This window comes from Typopeltis vanoorti, chromosome 10 (assembly GCF_054136105.1).
Source record: "Typopeltis vanoorti isolate ZY-2024b chromosome 10, IOZ_Tvanoo_1.0, whole genome shotgun sequence".
In the NCBI taxonomy this organism is placed as follows: domain Eukaryota; kingdom Metazoa; phylum Arthropoda; class Arachnida; order Uropygi; family Thelyphonidae; genus Typopeltis; species Typopeltis vanoorti.
In genome coordinates, this window is record NC_143558.1 from 96,141,088 (window position 1) to 96,165,780 (window position 24,693).

Consider the following 24,693-nt stretch of genomic DNA (forward strand, 5'->3'; position numbering starts at 1 on the left):
GATTAGTAATAATGTAAACTTAATCACATAGTGCTGTCAGAGTAGCTTGTACATGCTATGAGGATACATATTAGGAAACTGACAATGACAATTGTTCACTTGCTCTATTCTTTCCTCCATCTTGAAGTGAGATGGTCTCAGATTCATCAGGTTAAGTTTGCTCTAGGTACTCTAGTTTTACCATCACAAACATAAAACAACCTTGAACATATTTAGTAGTAATGCACACATCCAGGTCTAAACATGAATTTGGATAATTCAGCATACAAGCAGATTAAAATAAACACATTCCATCTGCACTGCAGCTTGCAAGAGTTTCAAAACAACCACTAACAAAAAAAAAAAAAAAATGTAAACTGATTTCCAAACAAATATATGCAAAAAATCTCACCTCTTATACAAATGATAGCAATGCCTTCTGAATACTTGTGATTGTCATTAGGTACTCTATGCTCTTCCTCCCCCCCCCCCCCCCAAAAGGCTTTAACAGACATTAACACAACATATAGCTATAGCCTAAACCAGTCAGTCAACCTACACCTTTCAGTAGTACAGTCTGCTTCTATAAAACAAGTTCTAGTGAGGCACATATTCCCACCTTTAGCATGTCTTCCTACTAGAAAGAAACGCTAACTAGACCTTTGGCAGATGCCTCATCACTTGGTGAAACTTACACCATTTTGCTTACTGGAGGAGTGAAGCAGCTACTGCCATATTGTATCATCAGTTTCCACATCCTGTACCTTATACATGCAATACAGGTGACAGCATTCATGGGCATGTTCAACAATCGATAATTAAATAAGGAACCAGCACATCCTCCAATCAAAGGTAGAGCAGTAAATTGGTTCTACAAGCTGCTAAGTGTAGCTTGGAAAAAGCCTTAGCATAGTAGCATGCACTGTCAAAGCCATGCTCAGACTGGCCTCTCCCTGCACAGGAGTCAAATCCACAAGTCTTTCACCTCTACTACATGTCACAGCTCTGAAAGTTTCAAACATTCACCAACCATGAAAATTACGATAATAAATAATGACAATGTAGTTAAAAATTCCAATGAAAAAAAAAAATTTGCGCCAACTTCAACAGTAATGCCATATGCCATTGCTAGCATGTATTTAAACCTAATCTATTATTTCTTACTGAACTTAAATTCACATACTCTACAACTACAGTTTGCTTTAGCTATCCTGACATTCTGCATGATTCCTTTTATAGCAAAGACAGAACGTGTGTATCTGTCAGATCTTACATTCTATGCCAGATATCATTAAACCTTGAATCTCCTCTACATCAAAGATTTCCTGGCCTCACTTTGTTGTTTCCATTTGATGGCTCACCAGAATCAGGCAAGCAGTAAATGCTTACCTAATTATGATTACCACATTAGCCTCTTTATTTCTCCCTCAAGATTAATTTCCTATAATCTAATTTCCCAAAGAATGAGATCACCTTTCTTGGAGATTTCAATGTTCACAATTCAAACTGGTTTCCTTTTTCTAACTTCATAAATCCAAATCAAGATGAAAGAGATGCCAAATTATTTACTATCAATAATCATCTAACAAATTGTTAATCAACCAACCAGAATTCCACATTATCTTCATCATTCTCTCAACAGATGTTCTCTCAGCTATCCTGCCCTCTAAATAGAATGCAGGTTAGCCCTCCCCTTGGCAACTCCATCAATAAGCTGAATTATGTTTCTTTTTCTAGAGACTGACCAGACCTTCTCTCAGCCAGTAATTCAGCTTTGTGTCTAATGACAATATAATGGTTCCAATCAGGATAACCTCTGTAATCCTTGCTGATTGAGAACTTTCATTTCTCCCCAAACCCAAGTCCTGATTCTCCAAAAAATATTCCAAGGCACAACAAGATAAAAATTCAGCATGCATTAAATGGCTTGAATCAACCCCCCCCCCCCACCAAGCTTTGCACTTAGCCTACATCACCAGTTAAAGAAAAAGCTAAGGAAAGACAAAAAGCAAAAGCCTGCTTTCTGCTCAAACAAGTTTTTGTCCTTTTATGCTCTTCTTCCTCTCTCATATCCAGAGGGTACCAAAAATAACTTAAAAGTTCATCTAAAAAAAGGGAATCAAAAGAGCAGACTGTACTAGGCTCCTGATAATACCCATCTTCTGTGAAGAATAATGGTGTGAGAATGAGTGAATGCATCTGCCAGTAAATGTTGGCTTCTGATAAACTGAAAATTAAATATGACTTGTGAGATTTCAAATTATTAAGTATTCCACAAAAGGGGTAGATGGTTATTGGATTCACGTTCAATAGTGAACTTGATATGGGGGATATAAGGAGTATATTTCTTTCAGAACTGAAGTAATTCTAACTCTGAGTGGGACGAGACTGAAAATATATCATCAACAAAATGTAACCATATACGAGGCTGAAGAAATACAGTGTCAAAGAGTTGTTTTTCTAAATATTCCATAAAATGATGAGATAGGACTGCCTAATGCTGTTCCTTTGATTTACTTGAATAAGTTATTGTGCCATGTGAAATAGCTTGCATTGATGGTGAATTTAAATAGGTTAACTATGTCTTTTGGGACATCAGATTCTAAAAAAACTGAAGAGTTTTTAGAATCAACAGATATGTAAATAGAGAGATTACATCACACAAAACCATAATCTTGTTATTAGAAAGAGATCTTTTATTTTCAGTTAAAGTCAAGAATTTTTTTAATATAAGAGCTAATATGGCCAGTGAGATTCTGAAGATGACAAGAGATGTTTTGCAAGGTAGCAAGTGGGAGAACCAACACAGTCCACTATTGGGAGTGTGTCGCCATCCGTATGTATTTTAGGAAGACCACAGAGATGAGACAGCTGGGCGTGATGAATTCATAACCTCTCGACAAAAGTGGCATCCCAAGATTGTACACTATCTAATAATTTATTTAATTTATTGATTTGACTTTTTGTTGGGTCCCTGCTGATCACACTGTAGGTCAACCTATCTCATAAATAAGATATTAAGTTTACGATTATACTTGGTGGTATTCATAATAATGGTGGTATTACCTTTGTCAGCCTTTATAATGACAATACTGGTGTTCAGGCATAGGGATCTAAGAGCTTGTACCTGACAAGGGAATATTCAAAGGAGGTGGTTTTGTTTTGTTTAGAATTTAGGCAATTGAAAAACGTGAGTTATTTGCTTCATCCATGCATAATTCTCTGATACTTTTCCCACATTTACCATAATTTCTAAGTAAGGTATATGCTTTTTGATTTTTTTCAATTAGTAATTATTTTAAATTATTTTTTATCTATGCAACTTTTACAATTGTTCCTTTGGCCTCTAATAGTGTAATCACATACTTCAGCTGCAACCGAGACATGAGCTAGTATACACGTATTTTATGACTTATTATTGCAATTCATGTTTTGAATGTTACTCCATGAAAAGAGGACACATCCACAATATACTGGAGGGGGGGGGATCAACAGATTGCAGCCTGGTGGCTGCTCTTGTAAGCACAATACACAGACCAGTACTGAGATCATTTGCAGACGATTTGGTGGCAGCAAGTCACACCTGAATGGTGTGGTGGAAGCAGCAGCTGCATAGTCTCAATGGCTGCCTCAATGCTTCTGTTCTAACGGCCTCATTGTCAGAGCAATCAAATCATAACAGTATCAAAGTAATTCTGGATAGCACTGTTTTTCAACTTGCGAGCATGAATGGCAATGGCAAGATGAGATTCTGACTTGGAGGAGTTCAGTCATTAGAGAGAAGGGAGGAAGTTTTTGCAGAGCGGAAAGAAAGGTAGGATACAAGCAAAGGAAGTGGAAGAAAATTATAAGTTCTCTAGGGCAGAAATTCATGAGAATAGTGTTTAGAAGTGAGCCAAAACATAGTGAACCATATACTTAATTGCAAGTGGAGTCAGCTGTGTTGTAAAGGAAAATTAATGCCGTAACAGGATAAATAAAGAACTGGACATTCAATGAAAAATTCTGATTAGGTCCAGTTAGTCTAGGATTACGTCTTAATTCTATGTTGCCCTGAGAAGAATTATATTGAAATTAACTAGTTTGAGAAAAGTAAACAAGGAGAATTATCAATGCCTTATTGATGTGTTTTTTTTTTAGAGTAGTGAAGCGCAATTAACAGTAGTTCAGTTAAATCGTTGGAGAAATTTTATTAATGTGTTCCGCTAACGTAAATAAGTTAATTCATAAGTGTGCTCACAATTAATTGATGTATTGAAGATTGTATCTGGTAAGAGTAGTCATACTTGTTTGTTTGTTCTAACATTAACATGTCTTCGAAGTTCAAAGTCCGGAATAAGATTGCATGGAATATTGTCTACCTTGATTAGTGCTTCCTATGAATTTTAAACATTAAGTACAGCTGATAGATATGTGGAGACTGATTAAATAAGAAGTTTCGTTTTATTAACTTGAGTTAAGAAAGCTTGTGATTTTGAAACTGTGAATTGTATTTGAAAGTTTAGAACATTGAATTGGCATGAGTGACTTAGCAAGATGTATTAAGTTGATTGTATTGTTTCATTTTAAAGCAGAATTCTTGTATTTGTTATATATATATATCATATATTAAATGTTTTATTTTGTTAATCTAAATATTGTGTTTGCCTGAATTCCTTTTTATTGCACCGTTCATAAATATTCGAATCTTGCAGGAACCCCGAGTGAAATAGTAAATAATTCGGCCTAAATAAATGAGGAGACTGCTAACTTAATTAAAAATTGATCCTACTATTTTATATAGACTAATCTAAGAATAGGGTGGCGCAGTATAATTATAAATTTCCCTACTTTTGGATCGGTGATCAATTTGCAATTAGTTGTTTTATTGATAAGAGTGACTTGAACCAAGATGGCGGATTTAGAACATAACATGAAAATAGAACGTCACGACAGCAAGATGAGATTCTGACTTGGAGGAGTTCAGTCATCATCCCACATTAAGGGCCTAAAGCGCATTCAGTCCCCATTGTATGTGAAGCAGATGTTTAAGGGCTCTGCATCCTGCCACTCCATATGACCTCTGCCATATAAATAATCGACCATATGTGCAGCAACAGAGTCTGGCACCTCACTAATGTCAGGGCTGCTGTGGATTTGGCCAGTTGAACACTCACCTTAATCTGATATTTGACCCACCACATGACTCCACACCCTAACATGTATAGCTAACTTACTTACTTCCCTAAGTTTGGTTTGGTTTGATTTTTATGGCATAAAGACAAACATAATTCCCTATCTTACACTTGTTGATGAGCATGCTCGGAAAGGTAATCCATAACCTAAAGCAGACCACATTCGCATCATGTCATTGGGTTTGCTCTTTCAAGGCCACTATTGCTAGAGAGTTAGACAAAAAAGTTTCCAACATTTGCTGTGCTGAGGTAGGATGTAGCTTTTCTGGAATACACTGCAGGTCTAATGATGTCCTTGATGTCATCACTAGAAAGCCATTTGCCTACATTCGGCGCACAGTGTGAGGTGACAAGTTCCCACATTTCTAAGAGTAGCACTCTGCGTTCTCTCTGTGGGATCTATAAAAAGAGGCCTGCTGGACCTGCCCATCAGACATGAGTTTACAAAAACCGGCTTATTTTGAACCAGCAGAACTAGAGCTCCCTCTAACATCTAGAGAAGTGTCTACTTCACTGACAATCATGTTCACACCACCTGATGACTCGCAGTTTTCATTGATATTCTTTCACTTAAACCTCCACAACAACGGGTAGGGATCACATGGCAGCAACACCTATCAATGGGCATCGCAATACTTTTTTTTTTAAATTAGACAGCCTGATTTCCTCTGATTCATCCAGTTCCTAATCACTGTTAGTTGCTGGCCAAAATAGTTGTATCAGATGGGTCATCTGGCATGCCATGCAGCTGAGACAGTCCATGGGAAAGCCCAGATGCTGATCCAGGCTTAACCATTCCATCACTGGACAGTTTTGTCCAGTACCATACCCGCTTCGGAGTCTAGTCTGACTAGCCCAGTCTTCAGAGCTAATCCTTGACCCTAGGTTACAGATTCATGTTGCCTAAATTACTCTATTGACTAGAGGCTGTTCACTGTGGAGACATGCTGCAGATATGGATGCAGTCCAGCATGAAAATTAAGAGTATATTTAAAGGTGGTGGTTTTGTTTTGAATTTAGGAAATTTCAAAACATAATTTATTTGATTCATCTGTCAATAATTCTGATACCTTTGCCATATTTACCATAATTTCAAAATAAGTTATGTTTTTTTTTTTAATTAATAATTATTTTAAATTATTTTTTATCTATGCAACTTTTACGATTCGTCCTTTAGAACTCTAATAGTGTAAACACATACTTCAGCTGAGACCAAAAACATGAGCTAGTATACGATCATTATTGTGATTCATGTTTTGAGTGTTACTCCATGAAAAGAAGACAGACATCCACAACATATACCTGTGTGTGTGTGTGTGTGTGTGTTGGGGGGGGGGCAAACCTCACCAGTGAGGAAGAAATCTTAAAGATGTGTGGAGCATGTTTAGGGTTATCTGATATGCTAGAAAGAATGTGAACAATTTGTGCAAAATCACTGGTGATAGCAAATGTCTCAGCATCTCTACCCTGCTTGATCTATGCAGTTGGAAAAGGAACCTCAGTTGGAGATGTGAACATTAAAATCTTCAAGGAAGATGACATTACTATTAGAAAGGTTAGACTGGAGAAAAATTAACATTTAAAGAAAGGGAAATCAAAAAGTTCAGAACAGTTGATGGCATTATGGAAGTGAGAGATAACATATGAAGATGATATGTATATAATATGCGCATATGATAGTTTTATATTTATATTAAATAGTCTTTTATATTTAATTATTTATTTTAAGTATTTATATTTATCACACTTACCATGTAATGCTTCCAGTGCCTGTATAACTTTAGACATGAACTCCGAGCGATACTTCGCTATTACAGTGAGACTCTGCATACATGTCATTAGATTTACACTGGAACAGGTGGAAGAAAAAAGTGCATGAGAGGATGCATATAAACACACAAACTCACACAGTTGAAAACTACATTTATTATACTAATCAATCTAACTTTATGAATTTAAAAATTGTGTTTACATGCCAACAAATATATGAATGTGAAGTATTCAAAACTGAAATAATATTTGAATACTATACTAATACACAGAAAAACAGCTGGATATACCAAGTGGGACCACAAAACAAATGAAGAAATCTTACAATCCCTGAAAATAAAACCAATTAATTACTACATATGACAGTATAAACAAAAATGGCTAGAACATTTAAATCAAATGGACAACAGCAGACTACCAAAAATATTATACAGATACAAAATAAGTGGAAAAAGAAGAATCGGAAGACCAAGAAAGAGATGGCATGAGACCGAAACAGGCCACTTGGCCTAAATTCCATGTTAGGAAGAAGAAGAAGACTAATAACATGGATACAGAGCATTAAATAATTCAATGCATTTCACTCATATAGCTGTTTCAATTGTTAAAAGCACTTTAATAAAACCAAATACACTAAGTTGTAGCAATGCTTACAGAGGTGCCAGCTCTGAATTAAAAAATCCTCTATTCCTGTAACCTTTGCTGTTGGGAAAAAACTTCTTAAAGAAAGCATTTCCAATTCTCTGAAGAAATACATGGTTGAGTTATACCTTAATCTTATTTAAAGGAACTAAGAGGATAAAGCTACAGTATCAATACCCTTTTTATTTTCTGAGAATTATCATGAATAGTAAATTCTTACATGTATTCTTAGTCAAACTAAAAGAAAATATTATTATCATCATCATCTGAGACTCACAGGAAGTCAAGACCTCATTGAGCTATAATGCACCCAAACCAACTGTTATACCTTCTCTTAAACTCATTTATATTAGATGTACTCACCACTTCAACAGGTATACTGTTCCACTCATAGTTTAATAAGAAAATAATCTCTTACTCCATTCTTAACTGCGCACAAACTTAACTTCCAAAGATTCCCCTTTATCCTCTTTCCACAGTCCATATAATGAAAAACTTGACCGACCAAATATGTGCTATAATTCATATTCTATAATGCCATCTCAAAGTTCACAGACCTCTTTCATATCACTCCTCTTTCTTCTGCCTACCATATCAATATCTCAAAATAAATTTATCAGTATTTCACCTTGATCAACAAGGTGTCTTCATAGGCACAAAGAAATATATACATACTGGCCACTGAATTATAAACCTTTATTCAAATGTACATAAATTCCCCTTACACTAAAAGATTTCCCAAGAATGTTTGATGCTATCAAGAAGAGAGTAATTCATTTTACAGATGACATCTCTCTCTCTCTCTCTCTCATGTGCACACACATGCAAACTCTCTCCAAATGAATTCCCATAGATACTTGGTTTCTGCATTATGTCTTTTTCTACAAGCATTTTCATGGGTGCTGATCCACTAAACTGGCAACCACTGTTTCTTCACTTCTCTCCAATAACGTGAAAACAAAAGAAGCTGTTGGCTAACATCCAAATACACTTCAGCTCCAAATTTATCAAACCAGTTTCTCATCCCCTTTTTTCCTTCTACAATTATCTGGCCACTGAATTAGAAACCTTGATGCAGATATACATAAACATCACTTACACAGCATATATCAAAATGCTTAGTCACACGTGTTGCCGTGTGTTCTAGGCAACTACTTAAGAATGGTGCTGGTCAATAATTATCAATAGTATTGATAATTATTTATCAATACTATTGATACAAAGGATCTTTTGGAGTTCAATAAAGGGCTTAACATGGGTGTCTGGCAATAGCCATGATTTTGAAAACAGCAGAGCGGACTGGTTTCTCAAAAGATGAGATATCCCAGATGTTTAATCAGTGGAAAAATAACCACTAGGTAACTGTAGTCTTAAGACAGTCTGTAAGGAATGATCGCCATAATCTGAGAAGGCTTGTACAGACAAACAGAACTTCCTATTCAGTCAACAATTGACCGAATTTAATGAGCGCTGTTCCTGACCTATATCTCACTGAACTATGCATAAGGAATTGAAGAGGATCGGTATTGGCAGTCGCATGCCTATACAGAAACCACTGATTTCTGCAAAACCAAAAAGTTCATATACAGTGGTGTCAAGAATACTGTGATTGGACATTGGAAGACTTGAAAAATTCATGTGGTTTGATGAGTCATGGTACACCTTGCACTGTACCAATGCTAGGCAGAGAATTTGGCAGGAACTTCATGAAGCAATGAATCCAGGTTGGACTTCCTTTAGCCTGAATTATAGCACATATATGGTTTGGAATAGATTACAGGTGTTTGATTGCATCTATGTCTCAACATACCAGGCATTCACCAGACAGTCTTTTAACTAGCTCAGATTTGACAGAAGGGGATTTTGCTCCCAGATCTGTTTTTCTAACATGTCCCATACATTCTCAACAATCCAGATCTCAACAAGGTTCAGATCTGGATTTTGTAATGGCCATGGAAGATGGTGGAAGCTGCTGTTATACATGCTGAACCACTGCTGAACAATTCTTATGCGATGGACTGTAGCATCTTCATCTATGAAACAGCCATCACCTGTTGGATAAAAAGTCAACATTGTAGGATGGATGTGATTGGCAACAATGTTCAGATATTCCTTGGGACCCATTCCATACCAACAGAACATTTTCCGCCTCCAGAACCTTGAGTTCTGTTTAAAAGGCAAGCTGGATTCATTGCTTCATGGGGGCTCTTGCCAAACTCTCTGCCTACCGTTGGTACAGAACAAGCTGTAATGTGACTCATCAGACCACATGACTTAGGACCACAGGACTTGCTTCTGTATAAGAGGAAGGTCCTCCCCTCATAATAGATCTGGTGATCTGTGGTGTGTGTGGTGTTCTAATATTTCTTAGTATGTGTGAAAATCATAATATTAAAATGTGTACAGTATCAAAGAAATAAACAAAACTGGCAAATACATATTAATACACAAGGAGAAGGAAAAAAAACATGAAAGAATAACTAAAGGAGCTAGAATAATGATACGTAGCAATATAAGAGAACAAGCAGAAGATGATAATTATATTTCAAGAAGATTATTATTATACAGGTATCTCCACAGAGTCAGAAGACTCATCATGGGAGATCCATTGTTGTTTATTATTTTAACGGTATAATAGAACACAGAAACTAAGTAAATAATTAATTTATTAACTTGATGCTGATATTTCGCTGGTATTATAACCAGCATCTTCAGAGCACAAAAACACCGTTTGTCACAATACGCGAGACTAAAACAACATGCTGTACTTAAACAAAATTGTAGCAGCAACACAAAGACTAGAATCCTGATTTTGGCGCCCTCTATCTGAAAAAAAAAAAAAAAAAAAACGCTATCATATATTACTAGAGTCCTAGAAAAGTGCTAGTTTTTTCTTAATATGACTGTCTCTCTCCCAGGTCAAAGCTGTATAACTGAGAGGAGACCTCCACATAGCCTTTAAAGGAATGCGGAGAACCGACCAGGGCTTCTGACCTAATGTCCAATCCTCACCTTCTCGTGGTACACCCTGTTGGGTATCTACTTTGATACTGAACGAACGAGGATGGGCTGGCAATTTGGGATTTAGCCGACCAAATTGTATTCTTATTGGTTAAACCAAAATAAAAAATGATGGTACAACATGACAAAATTTCATGCCGGCTGGGGCGTCGCCCGGTTAAACAAGGCCCCCGTTGTTTTCGCCAGGGAACCAGGGCGAACAGCGAAAAGTCAGCTACTGGAACAAATCTGAAAACAAATCCCAATTCAACATCACCAGAGTTAAAGATCGGTACTATCAACGTAAGAAGCCTGAATGGCGAAGAAATGGAGCTAGCTGAGAAATTAGATAAGTACCAGATCGACATAATAGGGGTGACTGAAACAAAAAAGACCAAAACTGGTGAGATCTTTCTGAGCAATAAATACAAAATGTTATATTCAGGCAATGACAATCAAGGAAAAGAAGGAGTAGCCATAGTATTCAACACAAAATACGAGGCTAATCTTCTTGAATGGCAGTCAGTCTCAAGTAGAGTAATGTGGGCAAATATGAGAATGGGGAACTGGACAATGAGAATTATTTGTGCCTATGGTCCCACAGAAGGTTCTACTAAGGTAGAAGTGGAGGAATTTTTTGAGGCTTTAGAAAAAGCAACTGACACAATGAAAAAGGAAAAGTTGGTCCTTGTTGGGGATCTAAATAGTAGAGTAGGAAATGATTGTGAGACATACAAAAATATTTTGGGAAAATTTGGAGAAAAGAGCAAAGCTAATAATAATGGCAAATATCTGTTGGATTTCTGCTCAGGACATGGACTGGTTATTACTAACACCATGTTCCAACATAAAAATGTGCACAAATTCACATGGAGAGAAGAGGCTAGGAATAAGAAAAGTCTCATTGACTATGTTATTGCTGATAGTGATGTTTTCTCCCTGGTGCAGGACACCAGAGTGTACAGAGGATTTGAAATTGGAAGTGATCACTATTTAGTCTTGAGCAGGATAAAATTGAATTTCATATTGAAAAGAATAACATGTAAGAAAGTTTTAAAGCGAATAAAAGTTGAGCAGCTCTCAGATGTGAACTGTAGACTAAAATACAGAAATATTATTGAAAAGAAAATGAAAGAGTTTGAGAACAGGAATCAAACCTTGGAGATTCAGTGGCAAACTCTGAAGGAAACATTGATTGATTCTGCCAGAGAGGCATGTGGTGATGTTGTGTGCAAAGATAAAAAAATCAGAACTCCCTGGTGGACACAGGAAGTTAAAGAGGCAGTGAAGGAAAAGAAGAAAGCATATCAAAAGTTCCTGGCAAATAAGTCAGCTTTTACTCTTACAGAATACAGAGACAAATGTAAGAAAGCTAAACAGTGTGTAAAACTAGCTAAACAAAAGTCATGGGAGTACTTTGGCAAGAATATAGAAAATAAATATCAAGAAGGTGGCAAAATATTCTGGAGGTTGTTGAAGAAGCTTAGGAATGGAGGAAAGAGTGCTGTAAAAGGAATTAGAGATGATAAAGGTGAAATGAAAACAGTAGAAAAAGATATCCTTGAAGTATGGAGTAATTACTTTGAAAAACTGCTAAATGAAACAAGCAGTGATGACAGCACAGTGATAAAAAACACTGACCAGGCATGCAGTCAGGAATACATATCCATACTTGAAGTAGAAAAAGCCATCAAAGGCTTGAAATGTGGAAAGGCAGCAGGAGTAGATGATATTCGACCAGAAATGCTGAAGTATGGTGGTATAAGAGTCTTACAGTGGCTGCACTGCATAGTTCAGAAAGCCTGGACAGAGGGACGAATTCCCGATGATTGGAGTAGAGCTCTGATAGTACCCATATATAAAAAGGGAAATAAAACTGAATGTGAGAATTACAGAGGTATTTCCCTACTGAGTGTTCCTGGCAAGATCTATGCAAGTATACTTGAGAAATGGTTGAGAAGAATTGTGGAAGAAAAGCTTGGTGAAGAACAAGCTGGATTCAGGCCAAATAGAGGCTGTCAGGATCAGATCTTCACTTTACGACAAATAGTCGAGAAAGCATGGGAATATAACAAAGATCTGTATTTAAGTTTTGTTGATTTGGAAAAGGCATATGACAAGGTGCCAAGAGAGAAGCTATTCAATACGCTGCAGTTATATGGTGTCAATGGGGCATTATATCAAGCAATACTTAGTCTTTATTTGAGTTGTGAGTCAGCAGTTAGAATTGAAGGAAGTACAGGAAGATGGTTTAATGTTAAATCTGGTGTGAGACAAGGATGTACATTATCCCCTCTGTTATTCATTATCTATATGGATCACATTATGAAGGAATGTGGTATTAAACCTGATATCAAAATTGGAGATGTTAATGTCAGCTCTTTGCTTTATGCGGATGATGTTATACTTCTAAATAAATCCGCTACAAGTCTGCAAGATTCTCTGACTAAATTGAATAGCTGTTGTAATAGATATGGTATGAAGGTCAGCAATAAAAAGACAAAGACAATGAAAATAGGCAGAATCATTGAAAATGTCAACTGTGTTGTGAATGGAGAACCTGTGGAACAAGTAAAACATTTCAGCTACTTAGGCACAATTTTTACTGAAGATGGTAAACTAAATATAGAAATAGACAACAGAATCAGCAAAGCTGGTATGGTGGGAAGTCAATTGAATAAATTCATATGGAATAAGAAAGAAATTAGTCGGAACACTAAATTAGCTGTATACAAGACTGTGTTCAAACCAATTTTAACTTATGGATCTGAGAGCTGGGTCAGAAGTAAAACACTTGACCAAAGACTAGAGACCGCAGATATGAGAGTCCTGAGAAAGATTAGAGGCGTGAACAGATGGCATCAATGGCAATATCATATTAAAAATGAGGATATTAGGAAAGAACTTGACATTGTCAGCATCCAGGAATGCGTTAGCAGAGCTAATCTCAGATGGTATGGTCACTTAAATAGAATGGGAGAGGAAAGATTAGCAAAACAAGTGTTCTCTGCCAGGTTGGCAGGAAAACGGCCCAGAGGAAGACCAAGATATAGGTGGATTGATACGGTACAAAGTGCCTTAGACGATAGAAATATAAGATCTGATAATGTTGGAGTCTTGACAAGTAACAGACTGATTTGGAGGAAAATTGTAGATAGGAAGTTTATAATGATGTAATTTTTTCATGTAGTACTGTCATATCCTGTACACCCCTTGAGGGTACATGGCAGGAATTTGATGATGATGATGATGATGATGACTGTCTCCCAGATCTTCGGCAAGTTAATACAGCCATATTTGTTGAGATTTGGAGTGTGTTTTAGTTCTTCTGTTGCCTCTAAGAACAATCTCTGATTTATATGGGTTTCTGTGTAGTACTTTTGTGTTTTTCCAGTTGATCCTGTGTGCAGGGATATCCAGAGCATGGTCTGCTAGGCCCAACTTCCCATAATGATAATTCCGGACGTATCGTTTATGTTCGCTGATGCGGATATTCACAGTTCTTCCTGTTTGACGGTAGTAGGCTTGATTGCATGAGCAGGGTACTTGGTAGACTCCTGGATGTGATAAAGGAGGAATGCTGTCCTTGGGTGAGCGGATGAGGGTGGCTAATTTGCTACAAAATAAACAAAATACTAAACACTCCTAAGAAACCACTCCCACCATCCACCACAGAGAACTACAACAAAACAGTCACCATCCCTTACATTAAAGGCACATCCGAAAAGATCTCAAGAATTCTCAATAAACATAAACTACGCACTACATTCAGACCATGTAGCAAATTAGCCACCCTCATCCGCTCACCCAAGGACAGCATTCCTCCTTTATCACATCCAGGAGTCTACCAAGTACCCTGCTCATGCAATCAAGCCTACTACGGTCAAACAAAAAGAACTGTGAATATCCGCATCAGCGAACATAAACGATACGTCCGGAATTATCATTATGGGAAGTCGGGCCTAGCAGACCATGCTCTGGATACCCCTGCACACAGGATCAACTGGAAAAACACAAAAGTACTACACAGAAACCCATATAAATCAGAGAGATTGTTCTTAGAGGCGACAGAAGCCCTAAAACACACTCCAAATCTCAACAAATATGGCTGTATCAACTTGCCGAAGATCTGGGAGACAGTCATATTAAGAAAAAACTAGCACTTTTCTAGGACTCTAGTAATATATGATAGCGTTTTTTTTTTTTTTTTTCAGATAGAGGGCGCCAAAATCAGGACTCTAGTCTTTGTGTTGCTGCTACAATTTTGTTTAAGTACACCATGTTGTTTTAGTCTCGCGTATTGTGACAAACAGTGTTTTTGTGCTCTGAAGATGCTGGTTATAATACCAGCGAAATATCAGCATCAAGTTAATAAATTAATTATTTACTTAGTTTCTGTGTTCTATTATACCGTTAAAATAATAAACAACATGCTCGATGAACACATAAGTCTGTCCACACGTTTGGGAGATCCATTATTCACACACTAACCATCATTCACACAATACTTATCATAAATCTGTTCGCTGATGAAGTGCCCACAACCACCTCTGGCTACCCATTCAAAGCAAAAAAATCTTTGCCCTAACACTTTTAATAACCACACTCTTACATAATTTCCACTGGTGACCTACTGTTTTCTTTCTTCTTGCCATGCACTGAAAAAAAAATTCTTCAGTGTCAATCCTATAAAACCCTTTAATAATTAAATGCATCTATCATATCTCTTCTTTTTTGCCTATCAGCTAATATTTGAAACCCATAGATCGTCAGTCCATTCTCATAGGAGGCATACCACAGATCTTTGTCACTCGCCTCTAGATCCTTCCCACAACTTCCTTCCACCTCCCATGTATCACTAACATCTCTTCCCTCCAAATTCTTATGCTATGGCTCTGGTGAAAGTTGACTCCTAAGCTTGTCATAATTACCTGCTTTGTAATTCCACATATATCCCTTCTTAATAGAAAAATCTATACCTGGCAATCTCTCAGGTCAAGACTACATGATCACTTTCTCAAAGCAGAGGCAGCATAGCTAGATTGGTTAGTGTTAAGTTCTCTGAATCAATGATCAGATACAGACCTCTTTAAACCTTGTATATCCTCTATTACATGTTGCCTCAGGTAATTATCTCTCAGCAGTATAAAATCCATTTCCTTCCCTGCCTGTGATCATTCCATTCCTTCTCCCAATTTATATCCTCATAGTTGAAATTTCCTATAATAATTACTTGACCTGTACTCATCACACTAATTTGCAAGTACATGTCATCTACATTCTCCCATATACCAACTGGATTACAGCAAGAGGTATATGGGAGAATACTATATACTAAATAGACTAATAATAAATATTATTAATGTATATAGTCCAGAGGAAAGGAAATGAAAACTACAAATAGAAGAATTTTATAAAGATCTACCAAACATAACAGACAAAATAAAAAAAGAATATGCAGTGGAACCTTGGTTGTCGAACTTAATTCGTTCCCGAAGGCTGTTTGGAAACCGAATTGTTCAAAAACTGAAACCGTTTTCCCATAAGAAATTAATGTAAAATGTATTAATCTGTTCCCGAACCCCAGATGATTGTTTATTTAAACCTTTACAACAGTACTTCATGCATAAGATCATATACAAACATAATGAAAATGCATAAAATCTTACATAAAAAGAATAAACACAATAAATAGATAAAATAAAAACGAAATTTAACTTCACTTTAACTATACATACGGAGAAGAGTTGATGGCGTAAGTAGAAGGAGGTGAGTAAAGGGAGTCCCCTTCCATAAAAACATCAGGTTACTGTCCTGGGTTTTTTTCTCTTTCTTTATTCTGTCTCTTGGCACCACTCGACTCTGCTTGAGACACACTGGGCCTCTGTCTCACTAAAAACCTGTCCAATGACATTTGTTTTTGCCTGCGTTTTAAAATGTTTCTGAAGTGAGACATGGCACCGTCATTGAAATGATTTATGATGCGGTTTGCTACAGCTTTGTGAGGGTGATATCTTGCCACAAAACTTTGCACCTCACCCCATTTCGCACGTATTTCTTTGATCAAAGAACTAGAAACATCCTCAATCCCTTCCTCTATGTCTAAAGACATTTCCTTCACCACCATCTTTTGCTGCTCCTTCTGGAGGTGTTTCAGATCTTCTGTGGTGAGCTCATTCCTGTGATCCTCTACTAACTCCTCCACATCAGCATTGTCAACTTCTTTTGCCCAGAGACACAATATCATCGACAAGAGCAACATGCTCAGCCTCAATGTCTCTGTCTGCTACACAGTCTGGCCACAATTTCCTCCAGGCCGAGTTCATCGTCCTGTAAGTCACTTGCGCACAGGCTTTGTCACGGATACTTAAGCAATAGAGGATGTTGAAGTGATTTTTCCAGAATTCAATTCTCTGAGTGTTAATTCTGTGTCAGAGGTCACTTCAAAACACCTTTGAAACAGTGCTTTGGTGTAGAGTTTTTAAAGTTTGAAATGACCTGCTGGTCCATGGGCTGAATTAGAGAAGTTGTGTTAGGGGGCAGGAACTTCACTGTGATAAAATCAGACTCCTCTACAAACTCGTCCTCCAAGCCTGGAGGGTGAGTAGGAGCACTGTCCATCACAAGAAGGCATCTAATTGGCAAATTTTTTTCTTCAAGGTATTTTCTCACACTTGGGGCAAAGACTTCATGGATCAACTCAATAAACAATTGCCTGGTTACCCAAGCCCTACTATTAGCCCTCCACATAACAGGCAATTTACTTTTCATCACATTATTTTTCTTAAACACCCTCAGATTCTCAGAGTGGTACTTGACCTTGAAGTCCCCACTTGCGTCTCCACATAGCAAAAGAGTCAGCCTGTCCTTCATTGGCTTGTGTTCTGGCAATGCTTTTTCCTCCTGAGTGATGTAGGTCCTCTTTGACAATTTTTTCCAAAATAGGCCAGTTTTATCACAATTGAACACTTTTTGGGTAAGAAACCCTCAGCCTTTACATAGTCACTAAATTCTTGCACGTATTTCTCTGCGGCTTCTCGGTTCGAACTCGCAGCCTCCCCATGCCTAACCACACTATGTATGCCGCTTCTCCTCTTAAATTTCTCAAACTACCCTCTACTAGCGTTGAACACATCAGTATCAGCACTCGTTCCAGGGTTTTACTTTAACAGGTCATCATGTAATCGCCTCACTTTTTCACAAATTATAGCATCAGAAACACTATCACCAACTGTTTCTCGTTTATCCAAATCAGCAATTTTTCCACTTCTTCAACTGTCTGCAATCTTTATTTAGTAAGACCTTTCACTCCTCTTGCAACATCAGCTCTCTTGATCGCCTCTATATTTTTGAGTATTGTACATATTGATGATTTCGTCATTCCAAACTGCATAGCAAGATTCGAGACACGAACGCCATTTTCAGGTGTGGATACGATTTCTTTTTTCATCTCTAGCATGGTTCTTACAACTTTTCTTTTCGCTTTGCTGCTATCACTATTCTTCTGCAGCTCCATGGTGGCTTAATTAATAATAATTTATGAAAAAAAAAAAAAAAAAAACACAAAGTAAATCAAGAAACTCACTGCAAATTCGAGCAGGTGTCTGCACTGAACAAAGGCTGCTGTGTAATTGACACTTTCCCGCCTTACAGCTCAACACACAGAGCATGTGGTTGTCATTTGCCTGTTCGGGAACCGGGACATTTTTTGTTTGGAAAATATGTTCGGGAACCGAATTGTTCAAGAACAGAGGCGCTCGACAACCGAGGTTCTACTGTACTGTATAATAATAATAATAGGAGATTTAAGTAAAAAAATTGCCAATGTATTTATTATAGGTATATGCCTAGGGTTACCATAAGTCAGCATTTATGCAGACATGTCCGCATTTTGATAATGAAAATATCTGTCCGCATACATTTTCGAAAAAACCCCGTTTTGTCCGCATTTCTGTGGGAGCATTTTAGATTTTTTCCCCCAGGTGTTTCTCTTGTGTTGGTAACCATCATGTTGGAGGCTTAATGGATTTTTTACAACACTCAAAAAGAATTAAAATAGAATTTAATATTTCCTATATTTTGTCCTAGTCACTAGGACATCTACAGGGATTACAAAAACAATTAATGTAACACATACACAAATAACAAACAATACTAAGCCCAACCACGTGGGTGACACTAAAGTCCTATCTAGGCAGAGCGCCCTCTAACGGCAGTAGTAGGTGGCCTGGAATGTAAGGTGGGAACTCTGGTGATTTGTGTTTCCCAAATCTTCGGAAGCTTAATGCAACCATATTTATTGAGATTTGGTTGGTTTTGGAGAGCTGCTGCTGCTTCTAAGAAAAGACACCTTAGTCACACGCCTGCCTAATGATACACTTACCTTCACCGTATACAGAAAACCTACACACACAGGCAGATACATTCACAAACTCTCCCACCACCACCCCTCTCAACAATATGGCATTATTAAAACTCTTACCAAGAGAGCCCACAATCTTTGTTCCAGCCCTCACTACTGAGCTTAACCACATACACAGCACTTTCCTCTCCAATGGCTACAGCGATCACAGTATCAAGAAAATAATCAACTCCTCCCCCATTCCCTGTCCTTCTCGTCAAGAAGATTTTAAAAATGCCATCACCATACCCTACATCCGTGGCACATCCGAAAAAATAGCCAAGATACTAAAACAGTACAACCTACACACAGCATATAAGCCCCACCGCAAACTTGCTACCCTTATCCGTTCTACGAAAGATCAGCTCCCTCCTCTCTCTCTCTGCCTGGAGTTTACAAAGTACCCTGTTCCTGTAAGCTGGCGTACTTTGGACAGACATGCAGATCAGCATCCATCCGTCTAGAGGAACACAAGTCTTACATCTTCAAACACAACTATGGCCATTCAGGCTTGGCTAACCATGTTTTGGACACCACCTACAGGGTATCATGGAAGAAAACCACCATGCTCCACCACAGCAAATTCAAGAAAGAGAGACTTTTCTTAGAAGCAGCAGCAGCAGCTCTCAAAAACCAACCAAATCTCAATAAATACGGTTGCATTAAGCTTCCGAAGATTTGGGAAACACTCATCACCAGAGTTCCCACCTTACATTCCAGGCCACCTACTACTGCCGTTAGAGGGCGCTCTACCTAGATAGGACTTTAGTGTCACCCATGTGGTTGGGGTTAGTATTGTTTGTTATTTGTGTATGTGTTACATTAATTGTTTTTGTAATCCCCGTAGATGTCCTAGTGACTAGGACGAAATACAGGAAGTATTAAATTCTATTTTAATTCTTTTTGAGTGTTGTAAAAAATCCATTAAGCCTCCAACATGATGTCCTCACAGCACTTAAGCCTCTACACATGTGTGTTGGTAACATTGCTGAAACAAGAATGAAGGAGGTTGGTTACATTATCGAACAATTGAATCAATAATAGAATCAAACTTTTAGATATCCGCACTCATTTTTTTTTCAACTTTTCCCTCTTTCTCGCTGGCCTCATGTTAATGGTGTTACTGCGTGCTTAGTGCTATGATAGTGGTGGTGTTTGAAGTGGTAATCAAGACGCATCCTTAGTTTTGTTCGTTCTTAATTAGTATTAATGACCTTACCAAGTAAGATATTAAATTATCAAATTATATTAGAATTAAAATATATACCAAGTTTTAGGTTATGACATAACCATTATGTATGTCTACCTAAGCATTACGATATAATTTTATATCATCTTACTTATATTTATTTCAGATTATCTTATATTTTATATCATCTTACTTATATTTATTTCAGATTACTGTGTATCTTTTAGCTTTAGACATCTGAAGGATGTCTAAAGCTAAAAGAAAGTGCTCCTTCAATGATAATCATAGGGGAAAATTTTCATGTTTTTGCCCTGGACGTGAGCCATGGGAGGCTGAATGTATTGTATGCAGTCCTGGTACATACGTTTTGGTTGCACAGCATGGAATAAGAGACTTGGAACTACATGCAAAAACAGAAAAGCATTTAAAGTGTGTTAGGGGGACAGAGTTCAACAGGAAAATTAAGTGATTATTTTATCAAGCCAAATTCAGAATTGGAAGACAGTGTAAGTGTTGAAGGGGGCCATTGCATATTATACTGTTATTCATCACAACAGTTACAATTCCATGAACTATGCTCCTGGATTGTTGAAACAAATTTTCAGTTTCAATTGAAAATACGATTCAAAAATTGCAGCCAAAGTGTCGAGTGGTTACACAAAAACACAAGTCATTGTCAATTCTGTTCTTGCTCCCCATTCGAAAGAAACTATAATGAAATCATGGCAGATATTCCCTTTATAGGTGTTTCAATAGATGCTAGTAACTACGGTAATGTGAAAGTATTTCCTGTCATTATTCAATATTTTGACTACAAGAATGGAGGTTTACAGATTAAAGTAGTGAATATTGAGAGCAAACCAAATGAAACTGCAGAAACTATTTCAACTTATGTCAGTGAAACATTAAACAATTTGGGACTTCAAAATAAATGTGTTGCTTTTTGGGGTGATAATTGCAATACCATGTTTGGGGGGTCTTGCAAGAAGTCAAGACAATAATGTATTTGACAACCTGAAGAGGATGGTTAACCAATCATTGGTCGGAGTGGGATGCCCTGCACACATCATTAATAATTGCATCCAACATGTTACAGACCTGCTTGACATTGACCTACAAACTTTAATAGTTAAAATATATAATCACTTTTCAATATACACTGTCCGTGTGGAATCTCTCAAGGAGTTCTGTAAGTTTGTGGATATAAAATACCAGCAACGTTTAAATCACAGTAAAACACAATGGCTATCCTTATACCCTGCTGTTCAATGACTAATTCAAATGTATCCAGCTCTTAAATCAATCTTTTTATCTCAAAATAAACCACCAGCTGTAATAAAGAACTTTTCTGAAGACCCTTTCAGCGAAATCTATCTATATCATTTGCAGTCTCTAATTGGTGTGCTCCATTCACATATTAGCAGGCTAGAGAAAGAAGACAATTCCCTTATTGATGTAATGGAAATACTATCTTCAGTACATGATCTTCTTCAGGAAAGGAAAAATGAACATTTCGTACCATTGAAAGCAAAGGACATGTTGAAAAAAATGGAAAGTGATGGCTTCAAATCTGGGGTTTTGGTGTAATGTGGAAACTCTATGTAGAGTGTTTAGACTATTTGAACATGTGGATGCAACAGTTTAATGAATTTTCCTGTTTAAAGTGGCTAGGTCTTAAAGAACTCTCCTGGGAAAGTGTAGAAGAATGTATACACTTCTTGATTGAGTGAGGTGTGCCAGTTGATGACAGCAAATGTTTTGACCAATTTTCCAACTTGAAGAGATTTGTTGCTTCATAATGATGGAAAAGAAGTGTCAAGTCAGAAAAAATGGTGTGACTACATTGAATTCTGCAAGAGTGAAGAACAATACAATGAAATTGTAAAGATGGCTCAGTTTCTGTTTGCAATTCCAGGTCACAATGTCAGTGTTGAAAGGCTCTTTTCATTAATACAAGCTCAGTGGACCAAGGAAAGAAATAGAGTTACCATAGAATCTGTGAAAGGATTTGCTACAGTTAAATTTAATTACAGACATTTTACATGTAAAAATATGTTCGACTATTTGTGTCGAAACAAAGAATTGCTAAAGAAAATTAGGTCTAGTGAAAAATATGCATGGGCTGCAAAGTAATGTATGCAGTGTGATAAGTCTAATTCTTTTTCATGTAGGCCAACTCTTGTTTCATAAGACTTATGATGACACTTAAAATCTCATATTTTTGTGTGTTCAAATAAGCATACTCATCACATCTAATTAATGAAAAGCTTACAAAAGGTAAAGATTTCAAACGTACGTATTTATTTTTGTGTTAGATGTTTGTGTCCGGAACGAGATGGTCAGGCGATGGGGTGTCAGCATTTTGGCATTTTAGAATATGGTAACCCTATATATGCCAAAGATGTCATAAAGAAATAATTAATGAAAATTAATAATCTACTAAAATTTTAGATGAATTAAGAATACATAATACACTTCTGATGATGAAATAACATGAAAAAATACAAGAGAGCAAAAATCTGTCAATGATTATATTATAACTAGTAAAGAAATCATACCAGACCAGAATAAACTAATGTAAAAATTCTAACAATAGCAGATACAGACCACAAGTTATAGGATAGAATTACTCCATGAAGAAAGTACACCAGAACAAAGAAGACCATTCAATAAAGTTAGATAAACTGGAAACGATAAAAGACAAAAACAATAGGAGAAATATGAACAGTTTTTGAAGAAAAAGCAGAATAATTAGTGCAATACAAATCAAAGATGGATACCAAGATATAAAGAAGAGGTCAAAAGCTTAGTGAAAAAAATAAATAAATAAATAAAACCTTATTTCAATGATACTGACAAGACAAATACTTCAGTGTATTAAAAATATAAACTGATACAAAGTGAAGTAAATAGTGAGAAGTAAAATTAAACAAAAATACCAGAATAACTACCAAAGAACTAGAACAAATTTCTATCATACTCCAAGAAGAATCTGTAGACTAATACAAATTCACAAACTAAATATATGCATGGAAGTTTTTTCCCACTTGGTTAGACTATAATAAATTTAGTTTAATCCTTAATCCAAGTGTAAGATACAGGAAAATTTAGGACTGAGGCAACTCTTGGTAAAGGTGGTACAAGCTCTCATCACTCCTTGTCTTAGTATCTCCCATAATGCAAAGCACATCTCCATGTAGACATGTATAATGCTATGCATCAAGGGAAGGGACACTACCCAGACCGGTTTCGACCTTTATTGAGGTCTCGTCAGTGGGAGCCAGACCCAGAGGTGGTGATACCAAGGTGGAAGCAATGGAGAAGTCATATTTATGTATACAAGTTGTCAAAAGGTGTCTCACCTTATTATTAAATTACTCTTGATTTAGAGAAACATGTTGGAAGTTTTTTTTCCCACTTGATTAGACTATAATAAATTTAGTTTAATCCTTTATCCAAGTGTAAGCAAACAAAGTTTGTGCCTGAAGTACCTTCAGGACTGAGGCAACTTGTGGTAAAGGTGGACCAAGCTCTCATCACTCTTGTGTTGGAAATATAATAAACAGCCTAAATGAGTTGTTTGATAAGTAGCAAAAAAAAAAAAAAAAAAAAAAAAAATAGGTCAACAACAGATGCAATATTTATATTAAAGTAAATAATAGAGAAATCATTATCTTGGTGTTTAGGATTAGCATTGTCAGCAAACAACTGAATATTTCCTGTCAAATCATTTCCTATATCATTGATCAAAATAAATAACAGAGGACCAGATTACAAGCCCATGCCTTGGATACCCAGCACAGGATCCATCAGAAAAAAGCCACCTTACTCCACTGAAGCAAATTTAAATTCAAGAGGCTTTTCTTTGAATCTGCTGCAGGTCTTACAAACTATCCCAACCTAAACAAATATGGTTGTATCAAACTGCCCCTCATATGGGAAACTCTCATTAGCAAACAGTCAGCCTGATTAAGAGTCAGTTAATCCCTGAAGATGCCAATTTAACTTCGGTGAAAAACAGGAGGTAATAATTAATATTTTTAGTTATTATCTAGTCTTTGTTGAACTTCCTTAAACAACACAATACCAGAGAAATCAATGGAACACAATAAACCACTTTACTGTTTTACTGATTTAACTAAAGCATTTTGATGTTTATGTTGTTCCTACTCATGAAAGGTCATCAGCAAACCTATATATGAGTGTGCTAGAGATTTTTTTTTAATCAATTTTATATTTTTTTTTGTATTTTCTAAATTTATTTTTATATAGTCCTGAAACTCTGCTCTAAAGATCAAGAATGTAACTTTTTCGAGCCACACTGCAGGCTCCCAATAAACAGAGGAGTGGTCCCACACCAGGTGATGAAATTTATCTCTCACCTAAATTTCACAGAATACAGTTAACAGATGCAATAACCAGATTAAAAATTTTAGGAAAATACCAAAACAAATTTCAGAAGTAATTAAGAAATATATTCTGAGATAACAGATCTATAATAAACACAGACTGAAGAAATCAAAATAACCAAAAGGATT

At 36.6% G+C, this 24,693-nt stretch overlaps 1 protein-coding gene across 2 annotated transcripts in view; it reads right to left on the bottom strand.

Moving 5' to 3' along the window:
* Positions 1–24,693, bottom strand: part of Sym (symplekin scaffold protein) — a 649,809-nt gene that overhangs the window by 484,782 nt on the left and 140,334 nt on the right. For both annotated transcript variants that reach the window (XM_090398863.1, XM_090398864.1), the window contains one exon: positions 6,905–7,002. In XM_090398863.1, the coding sequence (XP_090254989.1) occupies positions 6,905–7,002 (98 nt within the window). The remainder of the gene's footprint in view (positions 1–6,904; positions 7,003–24,693) is intronic.